The sequence below is a fragment of the Clarias gariepinus genome, chromosome 12 (genome assembly GCF_024256425.1).
Source record: "Clarias gariepinus isolate MV-2021 ecotype Netherlands chromosome 12, CGAR_prim_01v2, whole genome shotgun sequence".
Taxonomy (NCBI): domain Eukaryota; kingdom Metazoa; phylum Chordata; class Actinopteri; order Siluriformes; family Clariidae; genus Clarias; species Clarias gariepinus.
In genome coordinates this window covers 29,446,426-29,471,904 of record NC_071111.1, presented here as the reverse complement: position 1 = coordinate 29,471,904, position 25,479 = coordinate 29,446,426, and the positions used below count along the sequence as shown (strand labels likewise).

Sequence of the window (25,479 nt, the reverse complement as noted above, 5' to 3'; positions counted from 1 at the left end):
CCATTATCCCCCAGTGGGGTTTAACTTGTTTCCTCTTTATCTTAAAACAGCACAGCTTTAGTTCTTTAATTAGTCCGGTCTTCTAACCTGTTTGTTCTTACACTTCGCTCATACAGAACTGTTTCCAAAGCATCAATTTTGCACAGATATTAACCACTAACGTCATTAGAGATGAGAAAAAATAAATTAATTCAGTTACGTATCATGATTCTTTTATGCAGCAATTCATATACGTATCGCCATGCTGACTGCCAAATCGATTTATTGTAAATTATATACAATATTGTATATTGTATAATACTTATTTTAAAATTATTTATATATGTTTGCATTTGAGTCTGTAATATGTTGCAGTTCCTCTATAATCCTACAGATAGTGCACTCAACTAGTGATTCCCTTCCCTAACAGTCATGCTTGTCATCACATAGCTGGTGTTCTGTCGAAACATGCTACTCGCTGATGGACGCCACAAAAACAATCCTATTTCCCTTCACAACTTTGTTTTTCTAACTTTTATGCGCAACACTATATGTTTATGTTTTTGTACAATATTTCAACAAAAACTCCAGAACAACACAAACCTGTTGTACAACAGCAATGCATTCTGGGACTCTGTCCATCAGTGATCCTTCAGGATTTAAAATCCCTGAAATGGTCCTCTCTCTATGAAACTTTACTGGAACTCTGACGTCAGAGTGACACTCCAGTATAACTGCTCTCTTACGGCCAGAATAATAGAAACACACCAACACATTAACACCAGAATGACTATAAACAAACCTCAGATATTTCAACAGGCACCCGTTTGTGTTTCAGACTGAAGGTAGACCTTAAAACTATGTGAAGGGACAAAATGTAAAATTTGTGAATAAATTCTAATAGTAACATTGACTAAGGTACTGAGCGGGAAAAAATATATATACTAAGCAAAAAAAGAAACGTCCTCTGACTTTCAACTGTTTTTACTTTCAGTAAACTTAATGTGTAAATATTTGTATAACAACTAAAAGAGTCAACACCATAAGACATAAACTAAAAATGTTTCCCAATGTGTCCCTGAATGAAGGGAGGCTGAAAATCTAAAGTACCAGTCAGTATCTGGTGTGGCCACCAGCTGCTTGAAGTACTGCAGTGCATCTCCTCCTCATGGACTGCCTATTGCGGACAGTCTGAGCACTGATGGAGGGATTGTGTGTTCCTGGTGTGACTCGGGCAGTTGTTGTGGCCATCCTGTACCTGTCACGCAGGTGTGATATTCGGATGTGCCGATCCTGTGCAGGTGTTGTTACACGTGGTCTTCCACCGCGAGGATGATCAGCCGTCCTTCCTGTCTCCCTGTAGCGCCGTCTTAGGCGTCTCACGGCGCGGACATGGCGATTTATCGCCCTAGCCACATCAGCAGTCCTCATGCCTCCCTGCAGCATGCCTAATGCACGTTCACGCAGATGAGCAGGGACCCTGAATGAAATGACATAAGGGAAAGAGCTGATCAACAATATAACAGACACCAGCAAAATCTGGCAAATCAAGACCCCAAGTTATAAAAATGTCACCCAACCTGACAAAGATATTAAGTATTGACACACACTGCTAAACTCTGTATATTCTGTATATTGTAATGATATTTGTACAGAATGTAAAGTAAGTTTCCCATTTGACAGTTTAATTTTAATAAATGAATTATTAAGATGTACACATGTGTAAAAGGTTAGCCGTGGTGATCAACTAGGGACACCTGGGTGGACTGTATGATGTGACTGGTGGTTGAATTTTTTTTTTAATAAAGAAGCTAGATTTCAAAATGAAATCTTTTTACAAAGCAATTTTGTAATGGAGTATAATCATCAGCAACCTACATATCTACATCTCTTCATTAAACACATGGTTAATTAAAAGTGAAACTTCCCTGGGCACTTTATTAAGGCAGTAAGTTAAAATAATTTTCCCACGGGTGTGAGATATACCTGTGGTCGTAGCCAGCGGGGCCGTGTTACCTGCAGCACAAAAGTGGTCTATTATACACAACTAACAACAAATATATGACATTTAACACAATATGTAGATTTATTTTATTTTCTATTAATTTCACATTTCAGAGATCCAACCTACTAACTCTCCCCATATATGATAAAGTATATAAAAATACTAAACAGTCTTTAGTGTAGACGGCACTGTTTGTCAGAGAGCCCTAGCCCTTAAACCTCAAAGTATTTTAGCCATTCTTTGCATTATTATGTTTTAATAAATATACTGTATATGAGTCAGGATTGTTCAATAAAGAATTAATTTTTTCAGCACAATATAATCTTTAATACAAAGAACTCAATGTAAATTTAATTGTAACTAACTATACACACATGACTAAGCAAAAATTGTAAAAAGGATCATATAGGCAAGAAATGGAACAGATTTATAAGATCACGTGTGACCATAATAATAATAATAAGAAGAAGAATGCATCCATTAACTATACAGTCTTAAATTAAGTGACCCGTGATGAAAACCCTCTTGGTCAGCAAACATACATTTTACATCAAGGACATAATATACAGTGGTGTGAAAAACTATTTGCCCCCTTCCTGATTTCTTATTCTTTTGCATGTTTGTCACACAAAATGTTTCTGATCATCAAACACATTTAACGATTAGTCAAAGATAACATAATTGAACTCAAAATGCAGTTTTTAAATGATGGTTTTTATTATTTAGGGAGAAAAAAAATCCAAACCTACATGGCCCTGTGTGAAAAAGTAATTGCCCCCTAAACCTAATAACTGGTTGGGCCACCCTTAGCAGCAATAACTGCAATCAAGCGTTTGCAATAACTTGCAACGAGTCTTTTACAGCGCTCTGGAGGAATTTTGGCCCACTCATCTTTGCAGAATTGTTGTAATTCAGTTTTATTTGAGGGTTTTCTAGCATGAACCGCCTTTTTAAGGTCATGCCACAACATCTCAATACGATTCAGGTCAGGACTTTGACTAGGCCACTCCAAAGTCTTCATTTTGTTTTTCTTCAGCCATTCAGAGGTGGATTTGCTGGTGTGTTTTGGGTCATTGTCCTGCTGCAGCACCCAAGATCGCTTCAGCTTGAGTTGACGAACAGATGGCCGGACATTCTCCTTCAGGATTTTTTGGTAGACAGTAGAATTCATGGTTCCATCTATCACAGCAAGCCTTCCAGGTCCTGAAGCAGCAAAACAACCCCAGACCATCACACTACCACCACCATATTTTACTGTTGGTATGATGTTCTTTTTCTGAAATGCTGTTACTTTCACGCCAGATGTAACGGGACACGCACCTTCCAAAAAGTTCAACTTTTGTCTCGTCAGTCCACAAGGTATTTTCCCAAAAGTCTTGGCAATCATTGAGATGTTTTTTAACAAATTTGAGACGAGCCTTAATGTTCTTTTTGCTTAAAAGTGGTTTGCGCCTTGGAAATCTGCCATGCAGGCCGTTTTTGCAAGTGAGGCCTGCAGTTCTTTAGATGTTGTCCTGGGGTCTTTTGTGGCCTCTCGGATGAGTTGTCTCTGCGCTCTTGGGGTAATTTTGGTCGGCCGGCCACTCCTGGGAAGGTTCACCACTGTTCCATGTTTTTGCCATTTGTGGATAATGGCTCTCACTGTGGTTAGCTGGACTCCCAAAGCTTTAGAAATGGCTTTATAACCTTTACCAGACTGATAGATCTCAATTACTTTTGTTCTCATTTGTTCCTGAATTTCTTTGGATCTTGGCATGATGTCTAGCTTTTGGTCCACTTCTCTGTGTCAGGTAGCTCCTATTTAGGTGATTTCTTGATTGAAACAGGTGTGGCAGTAATCAGGCCTGGGGGTGACTACAGAAATTAAACTCAGGTGTGATAAACCACAGTTAAGTTATTTTTTAACAAGGGGGGCAATCACTTTTTCACACAGGGCCATGTAGGTTTGGATTATTTTTCTCCCTAAATAATAAAAACCATCATTTAAAAACTGCATTTTGTGTTCAATTATTTTATCTTTGACTAATAGTTAACGGTTTTTGATGAGCAGAAACATTTAAGTGTGACAAACATGCAAAAGAATAAGAAATCAGGAAGGGGGCAAATAGTTTTTCACACCACTGTATATCAATATGCATTTTTTTTTGTTCTACATTTTTGTATTGTCATAGTTGTAATAAAATGTATATTTTCTAAAAGTAATGATGAGTTTAATTTTACATATCAGAAAACCCAAATGCACAGTTTACAAGCTCTGTATACTTGATGTGGGAAACACTGCTTTAGGGGAAACAAAAATCTGTTCATTCTGTGAGTGAATGTTCTTTCAGTGTCTCTGTCTAGTTGTTATAAACAGGGTCGCCGAAAGCAGCTGTAGACATGACGAGCAGGATTAAAACCATGCAGTTTTCCTCAATAGTTATTTCACTAAGATCCTAAAACAGTTTCGTATTATTTAACATTTTGTCATTAAGTTTCTGAATAAACCCACTGACTCAAACACGTTCCTACAGTAACACAGAGCTGAAGGTGAGAACAGGATCAGTAGGTGTGTGTATGAAAGGAGATCACAGTGCACCATCACTACTGTATGTTTAATATACAGATATAATTAAAATAATGTCGTTTTTGATTAGGTGCTAATTTACACCTGGTTTAGAGAGGAGGACAAAATAACAAAACTGATGAGTGTTAATCTCACACACTTTATTATATGAATATGTAACCAGACACACTTCTGATTTTTACACACTTTTTGTCAGATCCTTTTTTAAAATGCACAAAAAGCTCAGCACCTCTGATCCTCTGTTTTCATCTCATTCTCCTGTAGAACTTTTATTCTCTGTGAAGTTAAACCTGCAGAAGCTGATGAACTCAATTTGTAGTTGTGACACTCAGTTTAATTTTAATTACATTGTTAATTAGAATAATCAGGTGATATTAAATCCCCATGTCACTGTGAATAATGAGCTCATTTTACAAACTCATCATTTTTAAAGTAAGTCTTAAACCAAGATAATCTGTTGATTAAGTGTGTGTCATTGTGTCTCTACAGGTTGTATAATTGTGGTGTCTCAGATGAAGGCTGTGTTGCTCTGACTTCAGCTCTGAGATCAAACCCCTCACACCTGAGAGACCTGGATCTGTCCTGTAATTATGTAGGAGACTCAGGAGTGAAGTGTCTCTCTGCTCTTAAGGATGACGAACATTACAAACTACAGACACTGACGTAAGTAAAAACCTCTTTTAATTAATGTTGCAAACGTATAAGAATGATCTGTTAATCCCTTTTACATTAATTTGTACATTTCTCTCAAGATATCAGATTAGTAAATAAAACCTTTATTGACATTAATAATAATTTATTGACAAAAAAAATCTTTAAATCTTCAACATCTTACGGAATGTCACTATATATTATATAATCTGATTTTTTTTTTCCATTGGTTTAAAGGGTGTTTTATTTTTAGTAAAGTGTTGATAAAAAATTCATGTGAAGTCAGAAGACAGGGAGTCAGACTGAGTCTACAAAATGTCACAAATGAGTTGATGAGAGTGATTGTAAATGAACTCGTCTCCTTGTGACACTCTGGACAAGCAAAGAAAACAACTAAGGACGAGCTGAAACTACTAAAATTGGGCTAAAAACTGTCCAATGCATTATTAAAACCTGAAAGGGTCGTAGTGAACCAACATCTCTGAGAAATAAATGCAGTCAGAGAAATATCTTGAATGAGTGTGTTGGGAGATCACTTAAACACTTAGTGAAAACACTCACTCATCGTCTTTACATGGAACCTGGAGCCTATCCCAGGAGATTTAGGGCACGAGGCGGGGTACACCCTGGACAGGATGCCAATTCTTCGCAGGGCTCACACACACACACTCACACACTCAATCACACACTATGGGCAATTCGGGAATGCCAGTTAGCCTAATCTGCAGGTCTTTGGACTGTGGGAGGAAACCAGAGTACCTGGAGAAAACCCACCAAGCACGGAGAGAACATGCAAACTCCATGCGCACAGACAGAAATCGTCCCTGGCTGGGAATCGAACCCTGACCCTGCAAGGCGACAGTGCTTAACCACTACACCACCGTGCTGCCCTTAGTGAAAACAAATTATTAAAAACAATAGTAGAACCCGCGGCTATGTTTAATAGTAAAAGCAAGAACATGTTCACACACACAATGTGAGGACAACCCAAGGGATTGGGACTAAACAGCTGTGTAGCCTTAAGAGATCAGGGAGGCTAATCAGAAAAAAAAGGCTTCAAGTTATGATCTGTGTTTCAGGACTCAACTTTTAAAAGAGTGGTTCTGGGAGCATGAAGAATCATTTTTAAACATGAACTAAACACCACATTGTGTATCATAATCAAAGCTAAAGGCACTTAAGCGAAATTATGGATTGTACAAAATAGTGTGTATGATTTTTATAGTCTTTTGTCTATTGAATTTTCAATAGTTTTGTCACTAAGATAAAAAATGGTCTTGTATAATTAAACATTTTGTTATAAATAAAGAATACCTATAAATAAACTTACTGACTCAAACACAGTCAGACAGAAACACAGAGCTGAAGGTGAGAACAGGATCAACAGGTGTGTGTGTGAGAGGAGATCACAGTGCAGGTTTACAATTAAAATAATGTACATAAAATATCACAACTGCGAAGAAATCAGTCCAGACTGGTGAGTCAAAAGTAGCTCAAGTTCTCATGAACACTGGGGACCTGGGACCTGCTCCCAACATTTACACCTGGTTTAGAGACGGGGACAAAATAACATGTAAAACTGATGAGTGTTAATCTCACACACTTTATTATATGAATATGTAACCAGACACACTTCTGATTTTTCCACACTTTTTGTCAAATCCTTTTTAAAATGCACAAAAAGCTCAGCACGTCTGATCCTCTGTTTTCATCTCATTCTCCTGTAGAACTTTTATTCTCTGTGAAGTTAAACCTGCAGAAGCTGATGAACACAATTTGTAGACATTTTTACACTCCATGAGTTTTATAATTCAGGAACATTTTATTTACCAATAAATTATCACCAAGTCATCTGGTGGTAAAAAGTCATCAATGTTAATTTTTTTTATTTGTTTTTTTTATTTGTATCACGATTCCTTTTATTACTAACTTTTACTTCCTTGATTTAGCATTATCATAAATTCATACACAATCGAGAAGAGAAACTAAATATAACACTCAGTATGATCATTTTAATTACATTGTCAATTAGAATAATCAGGTGATATTTAAGCAATTTCACTGTGAGATTTATAAAGTTCTTTGTATGTTGAATATTAAATCCCCATGTCATTGTGAATAATGAGCTCATTTTACAAACATCATCTTTAAAGTAAGTCTTAAACCAAGATAATCTGTTGTTAAAGTGTGTGTCATTGTGTCTCTACAGGTTGGAGCGTTGTGGTGTCTCAGATGAAGCCTGTGTTGCTCTGAATTCAGCTCTGAGATCAAACCCCTCACACCTGAGAGACCTGGATCTGTCCTATAATAAACTAGGAGACTCAGACGTGAAGTGTCTCTCTGTTCTACTGGAGAATCCTCTCTGTAAACTGGAGACACTGAAGTAAGATTCTATTTTAAGAACATTAATTAGAATAAAAAGTCTGATTACTGACAGTCTGATCTTCTCAATAAAGTGTGTGAATGCTGTTAGATTTTGTTACAAAGACTGCATAGTCCCCACAGAGAGAAATCAGTCCACACTGGTGAGTCAAAAGTAGCTCTCATGAACACTGGGGACCTGGGACCTGCTCCCAACACACACGCTGCTAATGTACACCTGGTTTAAAGAGGAGGACAAAATAACATGTAAAACTGACGAGTATTAATCTCACACACTTTATTAAATTATGCAGAATATGTAACCAGACACACTTTAAAATGCACAAAGGCTCAGCACCTCTGATTTTCTGTTTTTATATCATTTTCCTTTAGAATTTTTATTTTCTGTAAAGTTAAGTCTGCAAAAGCTGATAAACTCAATTTATAAACATTTGTTGCACTCCATGTGTTTAATAATACAGGAAAAATTAATTTACCAACAAATTATCACCAAGTGTTCTGGCTTAAAACAGACATGAATGTTAATTTTCTTTAAAATAAGTGTCCTATTGTTTTTGTGGTGTATCTTTTAATTCATGATAGTATTTGGTTTTTATCATCATTCTGACTTTTACTTCTTTGATTCTGCAATAAAATAAATCTCATTTATTTCGGTAAATCTGTAAACAATAGATAAGAGAAACTAAATATAACTCTCAGTTTGATTATTTTACTTACATTGTTAATTAGAATTTTCGGTAACACTTTATAATAACTACACCCTATGAATCATTAGTTAAGCATTGGTAAATAGTTTATCAATCATTTATAAAGCATTGTTCCTGCATTAATAGACATTAGTAAGCAGTTTATAAATACAGCTATACATGCTTTATTCTTGCTTTATAAGCATCTATATAATATGCGTAATAATTGTATTTTCATACTTTATTAAGGATCTGTTAATCATTTCCAAATTAAGCATAACATTATTTAAAAACCGATTAGTTAGTAATTGTAAGTGGTTCATGAGATCATTTAGAACGTGTTAGTAAATGATTCATAAACCATTTGAATGCACATTTATACATCTTATTATTCAGACATATATTAACAGTTTGTCAGTGTGTTAATAAATGCTTTATTAACACACATTCCTACTGTAACTCATAATTAATTTAGGTAGTTATAAAACATTTACTAGCTGTCAGTTAATGGTTTTTGTGAGCTCATCTAAAGTGAGGACTATTTATGCCTTGTAAAGGGTTTACAAATGAGATTTAAACCCACATTTATCTTCTAAACAGAAAAAGGAAAACACAACTCAAAGGAAAACATAGAAATATTTATTTCAAGATGCAAAAAAATAAATAAACCATACAACTGTACATATAAATTAATATAAAATAATTTGATATAATATGAAAAATAAACCTCTGTAAAAATGAAACTACAAATATGCACTTGATGAATGTTTGAATGAAATAAAATTTAAAATATACTTCTGCAGTATCAGATATAAAATAGAAAAATTAACTAAATAAGCAACAAAAGTAACTAAATTAACAACAACAACAACAACAAAAAAGTTTGTTTCATGGCTGGGTGATTGTGCAAACAGTGAATCACAAAGAAGTGGCAAAAAAGCCACACAAAATTTTGATAAAAGCAAAAAATAAAAATAAAACAAAAAAAATCTACATTTCAAACTATTACATTTCACTACTTGTACTTCCTTGAAATGTCATGAATCAATCTGCCAAATGCACCATCAGAGTGTTTCTTTGCCAGCCATTCATTCCACTCAATCACTGCAAGGTTGTCAGAAAGCAAACTCTCTGTGCGATTTCCTCTAAGCCTCCAAATCTGCTCCTTGTAGGATCTCCAGGCCCTCTCAATATGTTGGGTATGGGCACTAGTGTGGGGATCTACATACCACCTGCTGTGGTTGACAGTGTGATGGTTGTACCCTAGTTCAGGGAGTATGCGATAAGCACGCCACTCGTCACTGATAATTGATGACCCAGGCCTCACATGATGCGCAACCAAGGGCACTAGATCTCTTCGAGATCTCCTCTCCAGAAGACGTAGAATAGGTTTTCTAGATTTTTGCTGCTGATGATATTTCACACCTAACATCTCAAAAACCCACTTCTTTCTTTTCCACCCTCCAGCCATTCTTCCTTTACCATACTAATGGAGAAAAAACACAACAAATACAGACATAAAAAAATAGCCATTTTACACATTTATTTACATTAACTATTGCTATAACATACCTTTCTTTTGTGACGAAAATGGCTTTCGTCGATCACAACAAACTCCCTTCTTCCACCGATTTGCTGGCCTGTACGCCTTCTCATCCTTTCAACTGCTGTGACACAGACCTCCCTTATTTTCTTTGCCATTTTAGTAAGAGTAGCTGAACTACTTGCAATTCTGTCATCCATCATGTCTATCTGGCGTAACCGTAGACCCTGACAAAACCTTTATGGGCAAATAGAACATGTAATGTAAATGAATGCCTTTATGTAAAATAATTGACATTATACGCATTATACAAATGTTTCCTCTTATTATTATTACAGAGATATTATTATATTATTATAGATAATATTATTCTATTAAGAGAATGGCAACAAAGCGAGTTTATGATATGCAGTGGTGGCCAAAATTATTTGAACACTAGCATTTTAATCAGCTAAAATGGTTTAAGGTCAGTTATTTGTATTGTTTGCTGTAGTGTGTCAGTAGGAAATATCAGATTACATTTCCAACATTTATTCTGCCATTAATTGTAATAATCCAGTGTGATTTTTGTTTGCACAAAGAGTTTGACAACAGCCACACAGGATCTGTTCTCATTATCATCCAGAACAGAACAAACTGTATTTAGTCTGAACAAAAGACAGACTAAATCCAGAAGAACTGTGGCAATGTCTCCAAGATGCTTTAAGAGACTTACCTGCAAAGGCAAAAGTTGTTTTAAATGAATGAATGAAAAAAAAATGCATAAAACTGTTAACAGTACTGCAGTATGCAGGTAGGTTTCTTGAAGCATCTTGGCAACATTGTCACAGTTCTTCTGGGTTTAGTCTGTCTCAGTTTGTTCTGTTTCTTCATGTCATTCCTGAAGGACTGGAAAATGATGATGATGGGATAAGATCTCTGAGTGGAGCACTGGCTGCTGTCAGACAAAACAAAAATGGATGGATCACTGGATTATTACAATTAATGGCAAAATTAATGTTTGGAAATGTAAACTGAAATTTCCTACTGACACCATTTTTTAGCTGGTAAAAACACTATGGTTCTAATAATTTTGGCCATCATTGTACATATTTATATTACTACCTGTACATGAACTGCATCCACTTGCTGAAGGAGATCTTTGATCCACTGAAGATTGATTTGTGCCTGACAGACATTTGTTTTGCCCTTCCCTCATGTACTGCTTGTTGACAAATCCTATTGTAAACAATTAAATAAATATTGACATATTAATAAACTATATATATATATATATATATATATATATATATCATAAAATGTATAATAATTAATATATAATATTTAATAAACTAATATATATATATATATATATATATATATATATATATATATATATATATATATTTATTTTTATTTTTTTACTTACCAAGCATGTTGATCTCCACTGTTTGCCCTTTTCTTCATTTTCATGTTCTGATGGCATATTCTGCATTTCATTTTTGTTTTTAGCAGTTTCCTTCTCTGAAGCCACTTAATAAGCTTCAGAGTGTTTTTTATAGAGCTGGGTTTGTTAATAAGCTTCTTTAGCCGGGTGAATCTGCTCATTTTTTATTATTATTATTATTATTATTATTATTATTAATTAAACGATTACTTTAGAAAGTGAATGTAGAGCAATAGCTAGTTTTTGATCTGACGGAGCGGGAGAAATTGCGCTCCCGCTTTCATGCGTAATCAATACGGGACAAGGGAAAAGTTCCGTGTTCACACGTCATCAACGGGGGACAAAGGAATTGTGCAGCAGCAGTGTTTTAACTAACATGGAGAACTCCAACAGAAGTCGAAAATGCGTGCGGACCCGGGGCAAAAAGAATGACAACGTGGAGATTGGAGAAGACGTGCGTCAGTGGCACTAGTGGTGAGTATGTTACTCTGTTTACTGGCACACGTTATTGATGGCTAGCAAGCTATGGCTAGATGCCGGTGTTATGCGCTAAAATGCCCCCCTGCCACGGATTGCCCCCCCTACATAATCTCTATAAAATATTATATTAGAACATACATTTAAAGGTTTATTATTATCAAATATATTATTACTATTATAATTAACCCTAGACTTATTTAAGAAAATAAAATACAGTCTTACTGCTCCCAATTTTTTAATGGCAGTGTATTTTTGCTGTACAATTGTTTCTCTTGGCTGGTTCCAATAAAAATAAAAAATTGCATTGGGGATTTAGAGGAATAACCTGGAAGACCATCTACATAAGCTTTAACACTTTTTGTTTTGTTAAATCCTTGTAAAAGACTTAAAACAAATTAGAGGGTGACTTAATAAGCTGCATATACTGCATTAAATTATAATTTCATAAGGAACCAGTTACTTCACTCTGGAAGAACATACAGTAAACTACATAAAACAAATTCCTTTAAGAGAAGTATTCTTTGGTTAGCTAAAGCACTGTGTAAAAAATAAATCAGATCCACATATCAAAATTTTATACCAAATAAAAAATAATACTATTACCGCACGCCGGTATAAGGTCAGAGTCAGAGTCAGGTGTGTGAGTGTGTCAATTGGTGTGTAAGAATATCAAAACCAAATACTAACAATAATTTTGTGTTCTCTGAATTACAGCTCAAACACCACAGCAGGTGGTGTCTCGTTACAAAAAAATTCTTCGGCACTTCAGTAAAGGAGGGACCATGTCAGCTGCTTTCAAACGTGTTGGCGTGGACCGGAACACAGTAGCAGTCAATGCTCCAATCGCAGAGCTATACATTGCTGCACCTGACAAATTTAAGGATCTTCTTAAAAACCACAGCAGTCAGGTTAAACTATAAGTGCATTTGCCACACAGTGTGCTGCCGCAATTAATGATAATTCAGCAATTGAGAATAGAATTAAAGCCCTTAAGGCTGTTGCCCCTTAAACGGAAGTGAACTCACCAAAATTATGTACGGTCTGCACTGCTGTTCACTGATGTTTAAAAGTTAATACTGAAGTAGTTTTTTTCAAGTTTTGAAATATTTTATATTATCATTATTTTTTATAAAAATATTATTTGTTGTATTTTATAATCCGTTGTTGGTACTGGTTGTTGATACAGTTGTACGGTTTCATTTCTTTTGCATCTTGAAATAAATATTTCTATGTTTCCCTCTGTGTTGTGTTTTCCTTTTTCTGTTTAGAAGATAAATGTGCCTTTAAATCTCATTTGTAAACCCTTTACAAGGCATAAATAGTCCTCACTTTAGATGAGCTCACAAAAACCATTAACTGACAGCTAGTAAATGTTTTATAACTACCTAAATTAATTATGAGTTACAGTAGGAATGTGTGTTAATAAAGCATTTATTAACACACTGACAAACTGTTAATATATGTCTGAATAATAAGATGTATAAATGTGCATTCAAATGGTTTATGAATCATTTACTAACACGTTCTAAATGATCTCATGAACCACTTACAATTACTAACTAATCGGTTTTTAAATAATGTAATGCTTAATTTAGAAATGATTAACAGATCCTTAATAAAGTATGAAAATACAATTATTACGCATATTATATAGATGCTTACAAAGCAAGAATAAAGCATGTATAGCTGTATTTATAAACTGCTTACTAATGTCTATTAATGCAGGAACAATGCTTTATAAATGATTGATTAACTATTTACCAATGCTTAACTAATGATTCATAGGGTGTAGTTATTATAAAGTGTTACCGAATTGTCAAATGATATTTGGTTATATAATGATATATTAGCCAGGAGTAGCTCAGTGGTTAAGGCATTGGACTACGGTTCGGAAGATCCCAGGTTCAAACCCCACAACCACCAAGTTGCCACTGTTGGGCCCTTGAGCAAGGCCCTTAACCCTCAACTGCTCAGATGTATAATGAGATAAAAAAAAATGTAAGTCGCTCTGGATAAGAGCGTCTGCCAAATGTAAATGTAAATATTAAATCTCCATGTCAATTAATGAGCTTATTTTACAAACACATCGTCTTTAAAGTAAGTCTTAAACCAAGATTAAAATCTATTGATGAAGTGTGTGTCATTGTGTCTCTACAGGTTGTATAATTGTGGTGCCTCAGATGAAGGCTGGGCTGCTCTGACTTCAGCTCTGAGATCAAACCCCTCACACCTGAGATACCTGGATCTGTCCTTTAATAATGTACTAGACTCAGGAGTAAAGTGTCTCTCTGCTGTACTGGAGAATCCTCTCTGTAAACTGGAGACACTGTGGTAAGATAAACTACAATCCATAGTCAAAGAAATCAGTCCACACTGGTGAGTCAAAAGTAGCTCAAATTCTCATGAAAACTGGAGACCTGGCACCTGCTCCCAACACACACGCTGCTAATTTTAGAGGGGAGGATAAAATAGCACATAATTAAGAGTGCTAATTTCACAAACTTTATAAAATTAGGCAGAATATTTAACCAGTGTTACTAGTTTAATCCGAGGTCTGGAAACAAAGCAAAGAGTTGTGCGGTGGAGCTATACGGAGAGTGACATGGAACAGGACGATGTTGTGCGCCCAAGAGGACCAGAATGACGCCTTTTTCATCTCTGCGATGCGGACAGTGCGGGAAAAGAACTGCACAAGCTCCCGCGGCATCTTTGCTCCTGCTTAGAGCCCGCCTTCTCATCCCCACTGCCAAAGAGGAAAAGGACGCAGAGTGTATCGCGTTAAAGCCCCTGATCCCAGCCAATGGACTTCAGAAAGGGACTGTCTGTGGCCGCGCCCAGATAGAGCTGGGAGGAAACCTTCAGGAACATTTTATTCACCAATAAGTTATCACCAAGTCATCTGGTTGTAAAAAAACATATATATTTTTTTTACATTAATTTTTTAATTAATGAATGGTTAATACTTGCATGGGCTCAAGGCAAGGTCTTACAGGTGAAAGGGTCGTCTTATTTAGGACAAATTGGGTAGGAAAGGGTTAAAGGAGGGAGGAAGTATAAAAGGGAAGAACAGAGAGAGGGTGTGCACGTGCAGTTCTGGAGGCAGTGCACACCTGCGGAAGGGGAGGCCACCTGCGTAGGGAGCCTAAGGAGTGAACGAGGAGAAATAACAGATTTAGGCGCACGCTGTGACAGTATGATAATTTTAATCACATTGTTACTTAGAATAATCAGGTGATATTAAATCCCCATGTTATTGCAAATAATTAGCTCATTTTACACATCGTATTTAAAGTAAGTCTTAAACAAAGATAATCTGTTGATGAAGTGTGTGTCATTGTGTCTCTACAGGTTGTATAATTGTGGTGTCTCAGATGAAGGCTGTGCTGCTCTGACTTCAGCTCTGAGATTAAACCCCTCACATCTGAGAGACCTGGATCTGTCCTATAATGATGTAGGAGACTCAGGGGTAAAGTGTCTCTCTGATCTACTGGAGAATCCTCTCTGTAAACTGGAGACACTGAAGTAAGATTCTATTATAAATCATTAATAATAAACTATGATTTAATCTGCATTCTTATCATAATAATAAACAAACACATTGTGTATAAATAAAACACAGACACATTTGTTCTGGTCAATACTGAATAAATCATTTACACATTCACAGTCTGGGTTTTAAAACGTACATGAACCAGTGAGATAACAACTTCTCCAAAAGATAATTAGAGTCTGATCTTTTTCTATAAAATAGACACAAAGTCTGATTACTGACAGTCTGATCTTCTCAAGGAAGTGTGAATGCTGTTAGTTTTTGTTGAGACTGTAAGTAAGTAAATTCTAATGACTTGGTGTGTGTTCCTCAGTCCACAACCAGGCAAACTGTCTCTAACCAGATCAGTGTCAGTGCTGTTACTCCTCTGTATAAGATCAAGAGTGAAGTGTGTGTCATTGTGTCTCTACAGGATGTATAATTGTGGTGTCTCAGATGAAGGCTGTGCTGCTCTGACTTCAGCTCTGAGATTAAACCCCTCACACCTGAGAGACCTGGATCTGTCCTGTAATGATGTAGGAGACTCAGGAGTGAAGTGTCTCTCTGATCTACTGGAGAATCCTCTCTGTAAACTGGAGACACTGAGGTAAGATAACCAACAATTCACAGTCTAAGAAATCAGTTCACACTGGTGAGTCAAAAGTAGCTCAAATTCTTCTGAACACTGGAGACCTGGGACCTGCTCCCAACATAAACGCTTTTATTAAGCTGCTGATCATTTTTTATATCCCGTTGTATACTTTATAATCTGTTCTTATCGATTGTGTTTTAGTTTTTACTTTTGTAAAACGTTCTGTCCAAATCCCGAGTGGAATCCTGGTGACACAGAGAGGTCAGATGACCATGTTTAGAGAGAAGCCGCAAATACACCAAGAGGCCAACGCACCATTGTTGCTTATACACATTTCTTTAGTCACCATTTTTCGCCCAGCGCTGTGGAATCTGTGAATCCTTCTGTCTTTTTACGGTTCTCACCTTTGAGACAGTGTCACAGGACAGCGATTTCGAACACACCGGAATGTTTTGTATATAGTTGTAAATAGTGGTATTTTGTGCACTGCAGGGTCAGTGTTGTATAAAACACATTTAGGTTTGGTATATTGAGTGTTTGTGTGTCATTCGTGTTGGGTTTTGTTATAACCAGCAGACGAGATAAAACTACTGTGTTTTGTAATGTCTGTGGATTAATTAATACAAGTGTCACAAATGTTCTTGGGACACATGATGCTACTAAATCACTAAATCTTGCTAAAAATAACAAAAAAAAAAAATAAATCCAAAAAATATATAAACTCGCTTCACTTGGATTTCCACTGATGCAGATAAGTTTTGATCAGCTACTGGAAGTACGTGCAACCGGCTCGGTCACTCGTACTGTATACCGAAAATGCTTCACATGCCGAAACAAATTTCTTGCTAAATTTTAGCTCTTAAGGCAAAAATTTGCAAAACATATTTGTTTACTTAACCTTTAGGGGTCTGTGGGGGTTTTGGAGCCCTAAAGAGGTTCTGACGTGTCCAGACACTTGTGTATTTTTCAGTTACATATTCATGGTTAAAGTCTAATCACACTGTTTTCAGCACAGACTGGGCTACAGTAATACAGCATGTATGTACGAGTTTGTAGTTTGGAGATGTACAGTGGAACCTTGGATTGTGAGTAACGCGGTTTGCGAGTGTTCCGCAAGACTAACAAAAATTCCGAATGAAGTTTTACTGGGAAACCAAGCAAGTCTTAACACACGAGTACCGAGTATCATATACACTGTATCACACATGTGCTTCTTGGAGAACACTCACACACACACTCACACACACACTCACACACACACACACACTCACACACACACACACACATACACTTTTGTGAACTGGATCTTGTAGCCTTGAGTTTTTGTTATAAAATAATAAAAATGTCCAGGATTGAGTGGAGAGGGACACAGATGATCTTATACACAGAGACACATTTATGACATGAACACGGCCGTGAAAAAACTCACATTCAGGATCAAACAGTGCAGACAGGAACCAGTGCACGATGGAAAAAGGGTGTTATGTTTGTAAAAGCCGAAACTTACACCCTACACACAGTCATACATCTCTGTGTTACACTCGAAAAGCAGCTCCAGTTTAACTGAAGACACAAGTGAACATCACACACCTGCATTTCCACACACACACACACACACACACTCACACACACACACACACACACAGAGACACAGACACACACACACACAGACACACACACACACAGACACACACACACACACACACTCTGTCACAGGTGCAGACAGAGACTTATCGTGTGTCCATCCACTTTAAACATCAGCTGGAGCAAAAAACAATCTTTAAAACACACACATTCTCTGTCTGAGTCAGTGTTGTTCTGAGGAAAAGCTAAACTCCTCCCACTTTCCAGAACATTCTGTAGAGCGCAACATCTTCCAAACGCTCAGAAAACTCAATCTGTGTGTGTGTCTGTGTGTGTGTGTGTGTGTGTGTGTGTGTGTGCGTGTCTCTGTGTGTGTGTGTGTCTGTGTGTGTGTGTGTGTGTGTGTGTGTGCGTGTCTCTGTGTGTGTGTGTGTGTGTGTGTGTGTGTGTGTGTGTGTGTGTGTGTGCAGTATTTGTAGAGTTTGAGTTCATTTTAGCGACGTGTTTCAGAAAGATATTGCTGGAGACTGAGACGACTGAAAGCGAATCCTGTTTATTTTATTTTTACAAAAGCACAAGGTTTAGTGGATATTGTAAGTGACATCAATAAAAGTCGACCCTTTACTGATTTAAATGAAAATAATGATTGGTGATGATAATAATGAATAATGATGTGAAATTAAAATGATTTAAACCTATTTATACAATCACAAATAATGTTAGTCCCTTTTATTTTTTCCCAGAATCAGTTGTGGTTCAGTTGGAGTGGACGGTGTGTCAGCTCTGGTGTCACTGTTCAGCTCAGAATCCTCAGGACTGAGAGAAGTGCATCTGACCCAGGAAACACTCGATCTGTCCAGGAATAAAGTGGAAGACTCAGTAGTGAAGGATCTCTCTGTTGTACTGGCGAATCCTCACTTTAAAGTGGAGAATCTGAGGTAAGATCATCTCTCTGAGAGTCACATGACCTGCTCCTCAGTAACACACATTCTCTAACAGTGAGACTGAAGCAGAGGTTTTAGGTTCAACATCACTCACACCCAGATTTCCCCCATGGGCCAGTTGACGCTGCTTACTATTAGATTTTTTGGAGAAAATGTTCAGAACGACCCTCTTGCTCGCCTTCCCACTTTATTTAGGACAGTTTCACACATATTGCTCATTTGCACACTTCTGGACATATAGGTTTTATACTTATATATTATTAAATTTTTTTATATTTTGTTCTACTTGTCTTATAGTTAAGCTATTTATTTATTTTTTGCTTCTTTTCTATTTCTCTTTTTTATTTCTTGTTAATTGTTTTGTTTTTTTAAGGTCACAGGCGGTCGTATAAGCATTTCACTGCATATCGTACTGTGTATGTGACAAATAAAATTTGCATTTATTAACCTTAAAAATAGCTTTGGACATTTTAGCTTTGTGGCGTTTTGGGACTAAACCGTTTTAATCATCTAACATAGCAGGAATTATTTATTGTTGCACTCTCTGGTATCACACAAATATGCATTGGTTCTCTTCTAAGTCTGGTTCCTCTCAGTGGTTTCTTCCTCATGCCATCTCGGGAAGCTTTGTCTTCACCACAGTCACCTCCGTCTTGCTCTTTATTGACCAAATTCATAAATTGGAGCAAAAAGCTGTAAAACACTACTGTATATCCTTTTCTAAAGTAAAAGATTTTAAAAGGATCTTAAAAACTAATTTTAAAACACTTTTTTTTTAAGTAAATCCTAAGCCAATATAAACATTTGTTGATGAAGAGTGTGTCATTGTGTTTCTCTACAGGTTGCATGGTTGTGGTGTCTCAGTTAAAGGCTGTGCTGCTCTGATTTCATCTCTGAGATCAAACCCCTCACACCTGAGAAAGCTGAATCTGTCCTATAATCATGTAGGAGACTCAGGAGTGAAGTGTCTCTCTGCTCTACTGGAGAATCCTCTCTGTAAACTGGAGACACTGAAGTAAGATTATATTATATATATTAAACCAGTAATACCAAAACATGATCTAATCCACCTCCAGGTCATAATAATAAACGATCAGGGAAAAAATCCAGACGCATCTCATTTCTGACGGAGATTCACGTGCATGTGTTTCCCTGCATTCAGATCACACTGTAATTTCATCCAATCAGATGCTAGAGGAGGGACAGTACCAGCCAATCAGAAGCTGGAGGGGGTACATGCTGACAACCTGTTTCTGATTGGCTCCTTTTCATGCGCACGCGTCAAACTCTTACACTTTCTTCTGTTCTTTCGTTTAGCAGCGAGTATAGACTTTATCACTGCATGTGTTAGTTTGTGTTATTTTTTTTATCAGAATAAGGTAAATTTCTTACACACACACACACTAACATATATACTACTGTGTGAATAGAGACAGGTGTGTACAGTACAGTACAGTTGTAATTGGGATATAACTTACTGTTTTAGTAAAATAAACCTGACGTGTTGATTTTAGCTGTTACACAGAGACACTTTTTTCTTTTCTTTTTTAACTTGAGTGCAACAAAAGTTTTGGTTGAAAAACATGAGAATCATGTGGATCACAATTTCAGTGGAGAAAAATCCTGAATCCCATTTTAGCCTCCCTATTCCTCAGTCCACAACAAGACAAACTGTCTACAACCAGAGCAAAATCAGAGCTGCTCCTCTGCCTGAGATCAAAAGAGTGAAGTGTGTCATTGTGTCTTTACAGGTTGGAGTCGTCTGGTGTCTCAGATGAAGGCTGTGCTGCTCTGACTTCAGCTCTGAGATCAAACCCCTCACACCTGAGAGACCTGGATCTGTCCCATAATCATTTAGGAGACTCAGGAGTGAAGTGTCTCTGTGCTGTACTGGAGAATCCTCTCTGTAAACTGGAGAAACTGAGGTAAGATCATCTCTCTGAGAGTCACATGACCTGCTCCTCAGTAAGACACATTCTCTAATAGTGAGACTTAAGCAGAAGTTTTAGGTTTATTATCAATGTCAATGCTCTTCCTGCCGTAACCCTCCCATTATATCCGGGCTTGGGACCAGCACTGCATCCAGTGGCTGGGGTTTGGGGTTTGGCTGGGAATTGAAGACCCAGGCCTTCCGCATGGCAGATGAGAAACCTACCACTGATAACTAAAATAATATATGTTTTTTTTTTTAAAGTTTTTTTCCAAAGAATGCATTAAATATATAATGGCAGTAAAAGTGTATTTCACACTATGATGGTTGAACTTGAACCCTGACCTTCCAATCAGTAACTGTTTGATCCACCACTGCCCCATTATCCACCAGTGGGGTTTAACTTGTTTCCTCTTTATCTTAAAACAGCACAGCTTTAGTTCTTTAATTAGTCCAGTCTTCTAACCTGTTTGTTCTTACACTCCGCTCATACAGAACTGTTTCCAAAGCATCAATTTTGCACAGATATTAACCACTAACGTCATTAGAGATGATGAAAATAAATAAATTCAGTTACGTATCATGATTCTTTTATGCAGCAGTCCATATACGTATCGCCATGCTGACTGCCAAATCTATTTATTGTAAATACTTATTTTAAAATTATTTATATATGTTTGCATTTGAGACAGTAATATGTTGCAGTTCCTCTATAATCCTACAGATGGTGCACTCAACTAGTGATTCCCTTCCCTAACAGTCATGCTTGTCATCACATAGCTGGTGTTCTGTCGAAACATGCTACTCGCTGATGGACGCCACAAAAACAATCCTATTTCCCTTCACAACATTGTTTTTCTAACTTTTATGCGCAACACTATATGTTTATGTTTTTGTACAATATTTCAACAAAAACTCCAAAACAACACAAACCTGTTGTACAACAGCAATGCATTCTGGGACTCTGTCCATCAGTGATCCTTCAGGATTTAAAATCCCTGAAATGCTCCTCTCTCTATGAAACTTTACTGGAACTCTGACGTCAGAGTGACACTCCAGTATAACTGCTCTCTTACGGCCAGAATAATAGAAACACACCAACACATTAACACCAGAATGACTATAAACAAACCTCAGATATTTCAACAGGCACCCGTTTGTGTTTCAGACTGAAGGTAGACCTTAAAACTATGTGAAGGGACAAAATGTAAAATTTGTGAATAAATTCTAATAGTAACATTGACTAAGGTACTGAGCGGGAAAAAATATATATACTAAGCAAAAAAAGAAACGTCCTCTGACTTTCAACTGTTTTTACTTTCAGTAAACTTAATGTGTAAATATTTGTATAACAACTAAAAGAGTCAACACCATAAGACATAAACTAAAAATGTTTCCCAATGTGTCCCTGAATGAAGGGAGGCTGAAAATCAAAAGTACCAGTCAGTATCTGGTGTGGCCACCAGCTGCTTGAAGTACTGCAGTGCATCTCCTCCTCATGGACTGCCTATTGCGGACAGTCTGAGCACTGATGGAGGGATTGTGTGTTCCTGGTGTGACTCGGGCAGTTGTCGTGGCCATCCTGTACCTGTCACGCAGGTGTGATATTCGGATGTGCCGATCCTGTGCAGGTGTTGTTACACGTGGTCTTCCACCGCGAGGATGATCAGCCGTCCTTCCTGTCTCCCTGTAGCGCCGTCTTAGGCGTCTCACGGCGCGGACATGGCGATTTATCGCCCTAGCCACATCAGCAGTCCTCATGCCTCCCTGCAGCATGCCTAATGCACGTTCACGCAGATGAGCAGGGACCCTGAATGAAATGACATAAGGGAAAGAGCTGATCAACAATATAACAGACACCAGCAAAATCTGGCAAATCAAGACCCCAAGTTATACAAAATGTCACCCAACCTGACAAAGATATTAAGTATTGACACACACTGCTAAACTCTGTATATTCTGTATATTGTAATGATATTTGTACAGAATGTAAAGTAAGTTTCCCATTTGACAGTTTAATTTTAATAAATGAATTATTAAGATGTACACATGTGTAAAAGGTTAGCCGTGGTGATCAACTAGGGACACCTGGGTGGACTGTATGATGTGACTGGTGGTTGAATTTTTTTTTTAATAAAGAAGCTAGATTTCAAAATGAAATCTTTTTACAAAGCAATTTTGTAATGGAGTATAATCATCAGCAACCTACATATCTACATCTCTTCATTAAACACATGGTTAATTAAAAGTGAAACTTCCCTGGGCACTTTATTAAGGCAGTAAGTTAAAATAATTTTCCCACGGGTGTGAGATATACCTGTGGTCGTAGCCAGCGGGGCCGTGTTACCTGCAGCACAAAAGTGGTCTATTATACACAACTAACAACAAATATATATGACATTTAACACAATATGTAGATTTATTTTATTTTCTATTAATTTCACATTTCAGAGATCCAACCTACTAACCCTCCTCATATATGATAAAGTATATAAAAATATTCTTATATAAATATAAAAATTTCTTTAGTGTAGACGGCACTGTTTGTCAGAGAGCCCTAGCCCTGAAACCCCAAAGCATTTTTAGCCATTCTTTGCATTATTATGTTTTAATAAATATACTGTATATGAGTCAGGATTGTTCAATAAAGAATTAATTTTTTCAGCACAATATAATCTTCAATACAAAGAACTCAATGTAAATTTAATTGTAACTAACTATACACACATGACTAAGCAAAAATTGTAAAAAGGATCATATAGGCAAGAAATGGAACAGATTTATAAGATCACGTGTGACCATAATAATAATAATAAGAAGAAGAAGAACGCATCCATTAACTATACAGTCTTAAATTAAGTGACCCGTGATGAAAACCCTCTTGGTCAGCAAACATACATTTTACATCAAGGACATAATATACAGTGGTGTGAAAAACTATTTGCCCCCTTCCTGATTTCTTATTCTTTTGCATGTTTGTCACACAAAATGTTTCTGATCATCAAACACATTTAACTATTAGTCAAAGATAACATAATTGAACTCAAAATGCAGTTTTTAAATGATGGTTTTTATTATTTAGGGAGAAAAAAAATCCAAACCTACATGGCCCTGTGTGAAAAAGTAATTGCCCCCTAAACCTAATAACTGGTTGGGCCACCCTTAGCAGCAATAACTGCAATCAAGCGTTTGCAATAACTTGCAACGAGTCTTTTACAGCGCTCTGGAGGAATTTTGGCCCACTCATCTTTGCAGAATTGTTGTAATTCAGTTTTATTTGAGGGTTTTCTAGCATGAACCGCCTTTTTAAGGTCATGCCACAACATCTCAATACGATTCAGGTCAGGACTTTGACTAGGCCACTCCAAAGTCTTCATTTTGTTTTTCTTCAGCCATTCAGAGGTGGATTTGCTGGTGTGTTTTGGGTCATTGTCCTGCTGCAGCACCCAAGATCGCTTCAGCTTGAGTTGACGAACAGATGGCCGGACATTCTCCTTCAGGATTTTTTGGTAGACAGTAGAATTCATGGTTCCATCTATCACAGCAAGCCTTCCAGGTCCTGAAGCAGCAAAACAACCCCAGACCATCACACTACCACCACCATATTTTACTGTTGGTATGATGTTCTTTTTCTGAAATGCTGTTACTTTCACGCCAGATGTAACGGGACACGCACCTTCCAAAAAGTTCAACTTTTGTCTCGTCAGTCCACAAGGTATTTTCCCAAAAGTCTTGGCAATCATTGAGATGTTTTTTAACAAATTTGAGACGAGCCTTAATGTTCTTTTTGCTTAAAAGTGGTTTGCGCCTTGGAAATCTGCCATGCAGGCCGTTTTTGCAAGTGAGGCCTGCAGTTCTTTAGATGTTGTCCTGGGGTCTTTTGTGGCCTCTCGGATGAGTTGTCTCTGCGCTCTTGGGGTAATTTTGGTCGGCCGGCCACTCCTGGGAAGGTTCACCACTGTTCCATGTTTTTGCCATTTGTGGATAATGGCTCTCACTGTGGTTAGCTGGACTCCCAAAGCTTTAGAAATGGCTTTATAACCTTTACCAGACTGATAGATCTCAATTACTTTTGTTCTCATTTGTTCCTGAATTTCTTTGGATCTTGGCATGATGTCTAGCTTTTGGTCCACTTCTCTGTGTCAGGTAGCTCCTATTTAGGTGATTTCTTGATTGAAACAGGTGTGGCAGTAATCAGGCCTGGGGGTGACTACAGAAATTAAACTCAGGTGTGATAAACCACAGTTAAGTTATTTTTTAACAAGGGGGGCAATCACTTTTTCACACAGGGCCATGTAGGTTTGGATTATTTTTCTCCCTAAATAATAAAAACCATCATTTAAAAACTGCATTTTGTGTTCAATTATTTTATCTTTGACTAATAGTTAACGGTTTTTGATGAGCAGAAACATTTAAGTGTGACAAACATGCAAAAGAATAAGAAATCAGGAAGGGGGCAAATAGTTTTTCACACCACTGTATATCAATATGCATTTTTTTTTGTTCTACATTTTTGTATTGTCATAGTTGTAATAAAATGTATATTTTCTAAAAGTAATGATGAGTTTAATTCTACATATCAGAAAACCCAAATGTACAGTTTACAAGCTCTGTATACTTGATGTGGGAAACACTGCTTTAGGGGAAACAAAAATCTGTTTATTCTGTGAGTGAATGTTCTTTCAGTGTCTCTGTCTAGTTGTTATAAACAGGGTCGCTGAAAGCAGCTGTAGACATGACGAGCAGGATTAAAACCATGCAGTTTTCCTCAATAGTTATTTCACTAAGATCCTAAAACAGTTTCGTATTATTTAACATTTTGTCATTAAGTTTCTGAATAAACCCACTGACTCAAACACGTTCCTACAGTAACACAGAGCTGAAGGTGAGAACAGGATCAGTAGGTGTGTGTATGAAAGGAGATCACAGTGCACCATCACTACTGTATGTTTAATATACAGATATAACTAAAATAATGTGGTTTTTGATTAGGTGCTAATTTACACCTGGTTTAGAGACGAGGACAAAATAACAAAACTGATGAGTGTTAATCTCATACACTTTATTATATGAATATGTAACCAGACACACTTCTGATTTTTCCACACTTTTTGTCAGATCCTTTTTAAAATGCACAAAAAGCTCAGCACCTCTGATCCTCTGTTTTCATCTCATTCTCCTG

At 36.9% G+C, this 25,479-nt stretch overlaps 3 protein-coding genes and 1 long non-coding RNA gene across 4 annotated transcripts in view; 3 read left to right on the top strand and 1 right to left on the bottom strand.

Annotated features, from left to right (window-relative positions):
* Positions 1-25,479, top strand: part of LOC128534555 (NACHT, LRR and PYD domains-containing protein 12-like) — a 140,636-nt gene that overhangs the window by 49,720 nt on the left and 65,437 nt on the right. The gene's annotated exons all lie outside the window — the stretch shown is intronic.
* LOC128534130 (NACHT, LRR and PYD domains-containing protein 12-like) overlaps positions 1-25,479 on the top strand; it is a gene marked incomplete at its 3' end in the record, with an annotated part of 189,959 nt that overhangs the window by 151,562 nt on the left and 12,918 nt on the right. The gene's annotated exons all lie outside the window — the stretch shown is intronic.
* Positions 1-25,479, top strand: part of LOC128534538 (NACHT, LRR and PYD domains-containing protein 12-like) — a 57,797-nt gene that overhangs the window by 21,086 nt on the left and 11,232 nt on the right. Inside the window, exons 4-6 of the mRNA XM_053509005.1 lie at positions 15,067-15,240; positions 15,681-15,854; positions 20,119-20,292. Coding sequence (XP_053364980.1) covers positions 15,067-15,240; positions 15,681-15,854; positions 20,119-20,292 — 522 coding nt within the window. The remainder of the gene's footprint in view (positions 1-15,066; positions 15,241-15,680; positions 15,855-20,118; positions 20,293-25,479) is intronic.
* LOC128534564 (uncharacterized) lies at positions 9,650-11,368 on the bottom strand. Its single transcript, XR_008361486.1, has 4 exons — positions 11,221-11,368; positions 10,917-11,030; positions 9,842-10,049; positions 9,650-9,755 (listed from the first exon to the last, which is right to left on the bottom strand). It is a non-coding gene; the product is annotated as an uncharacterized LOC128534564 (long non-coding RNA).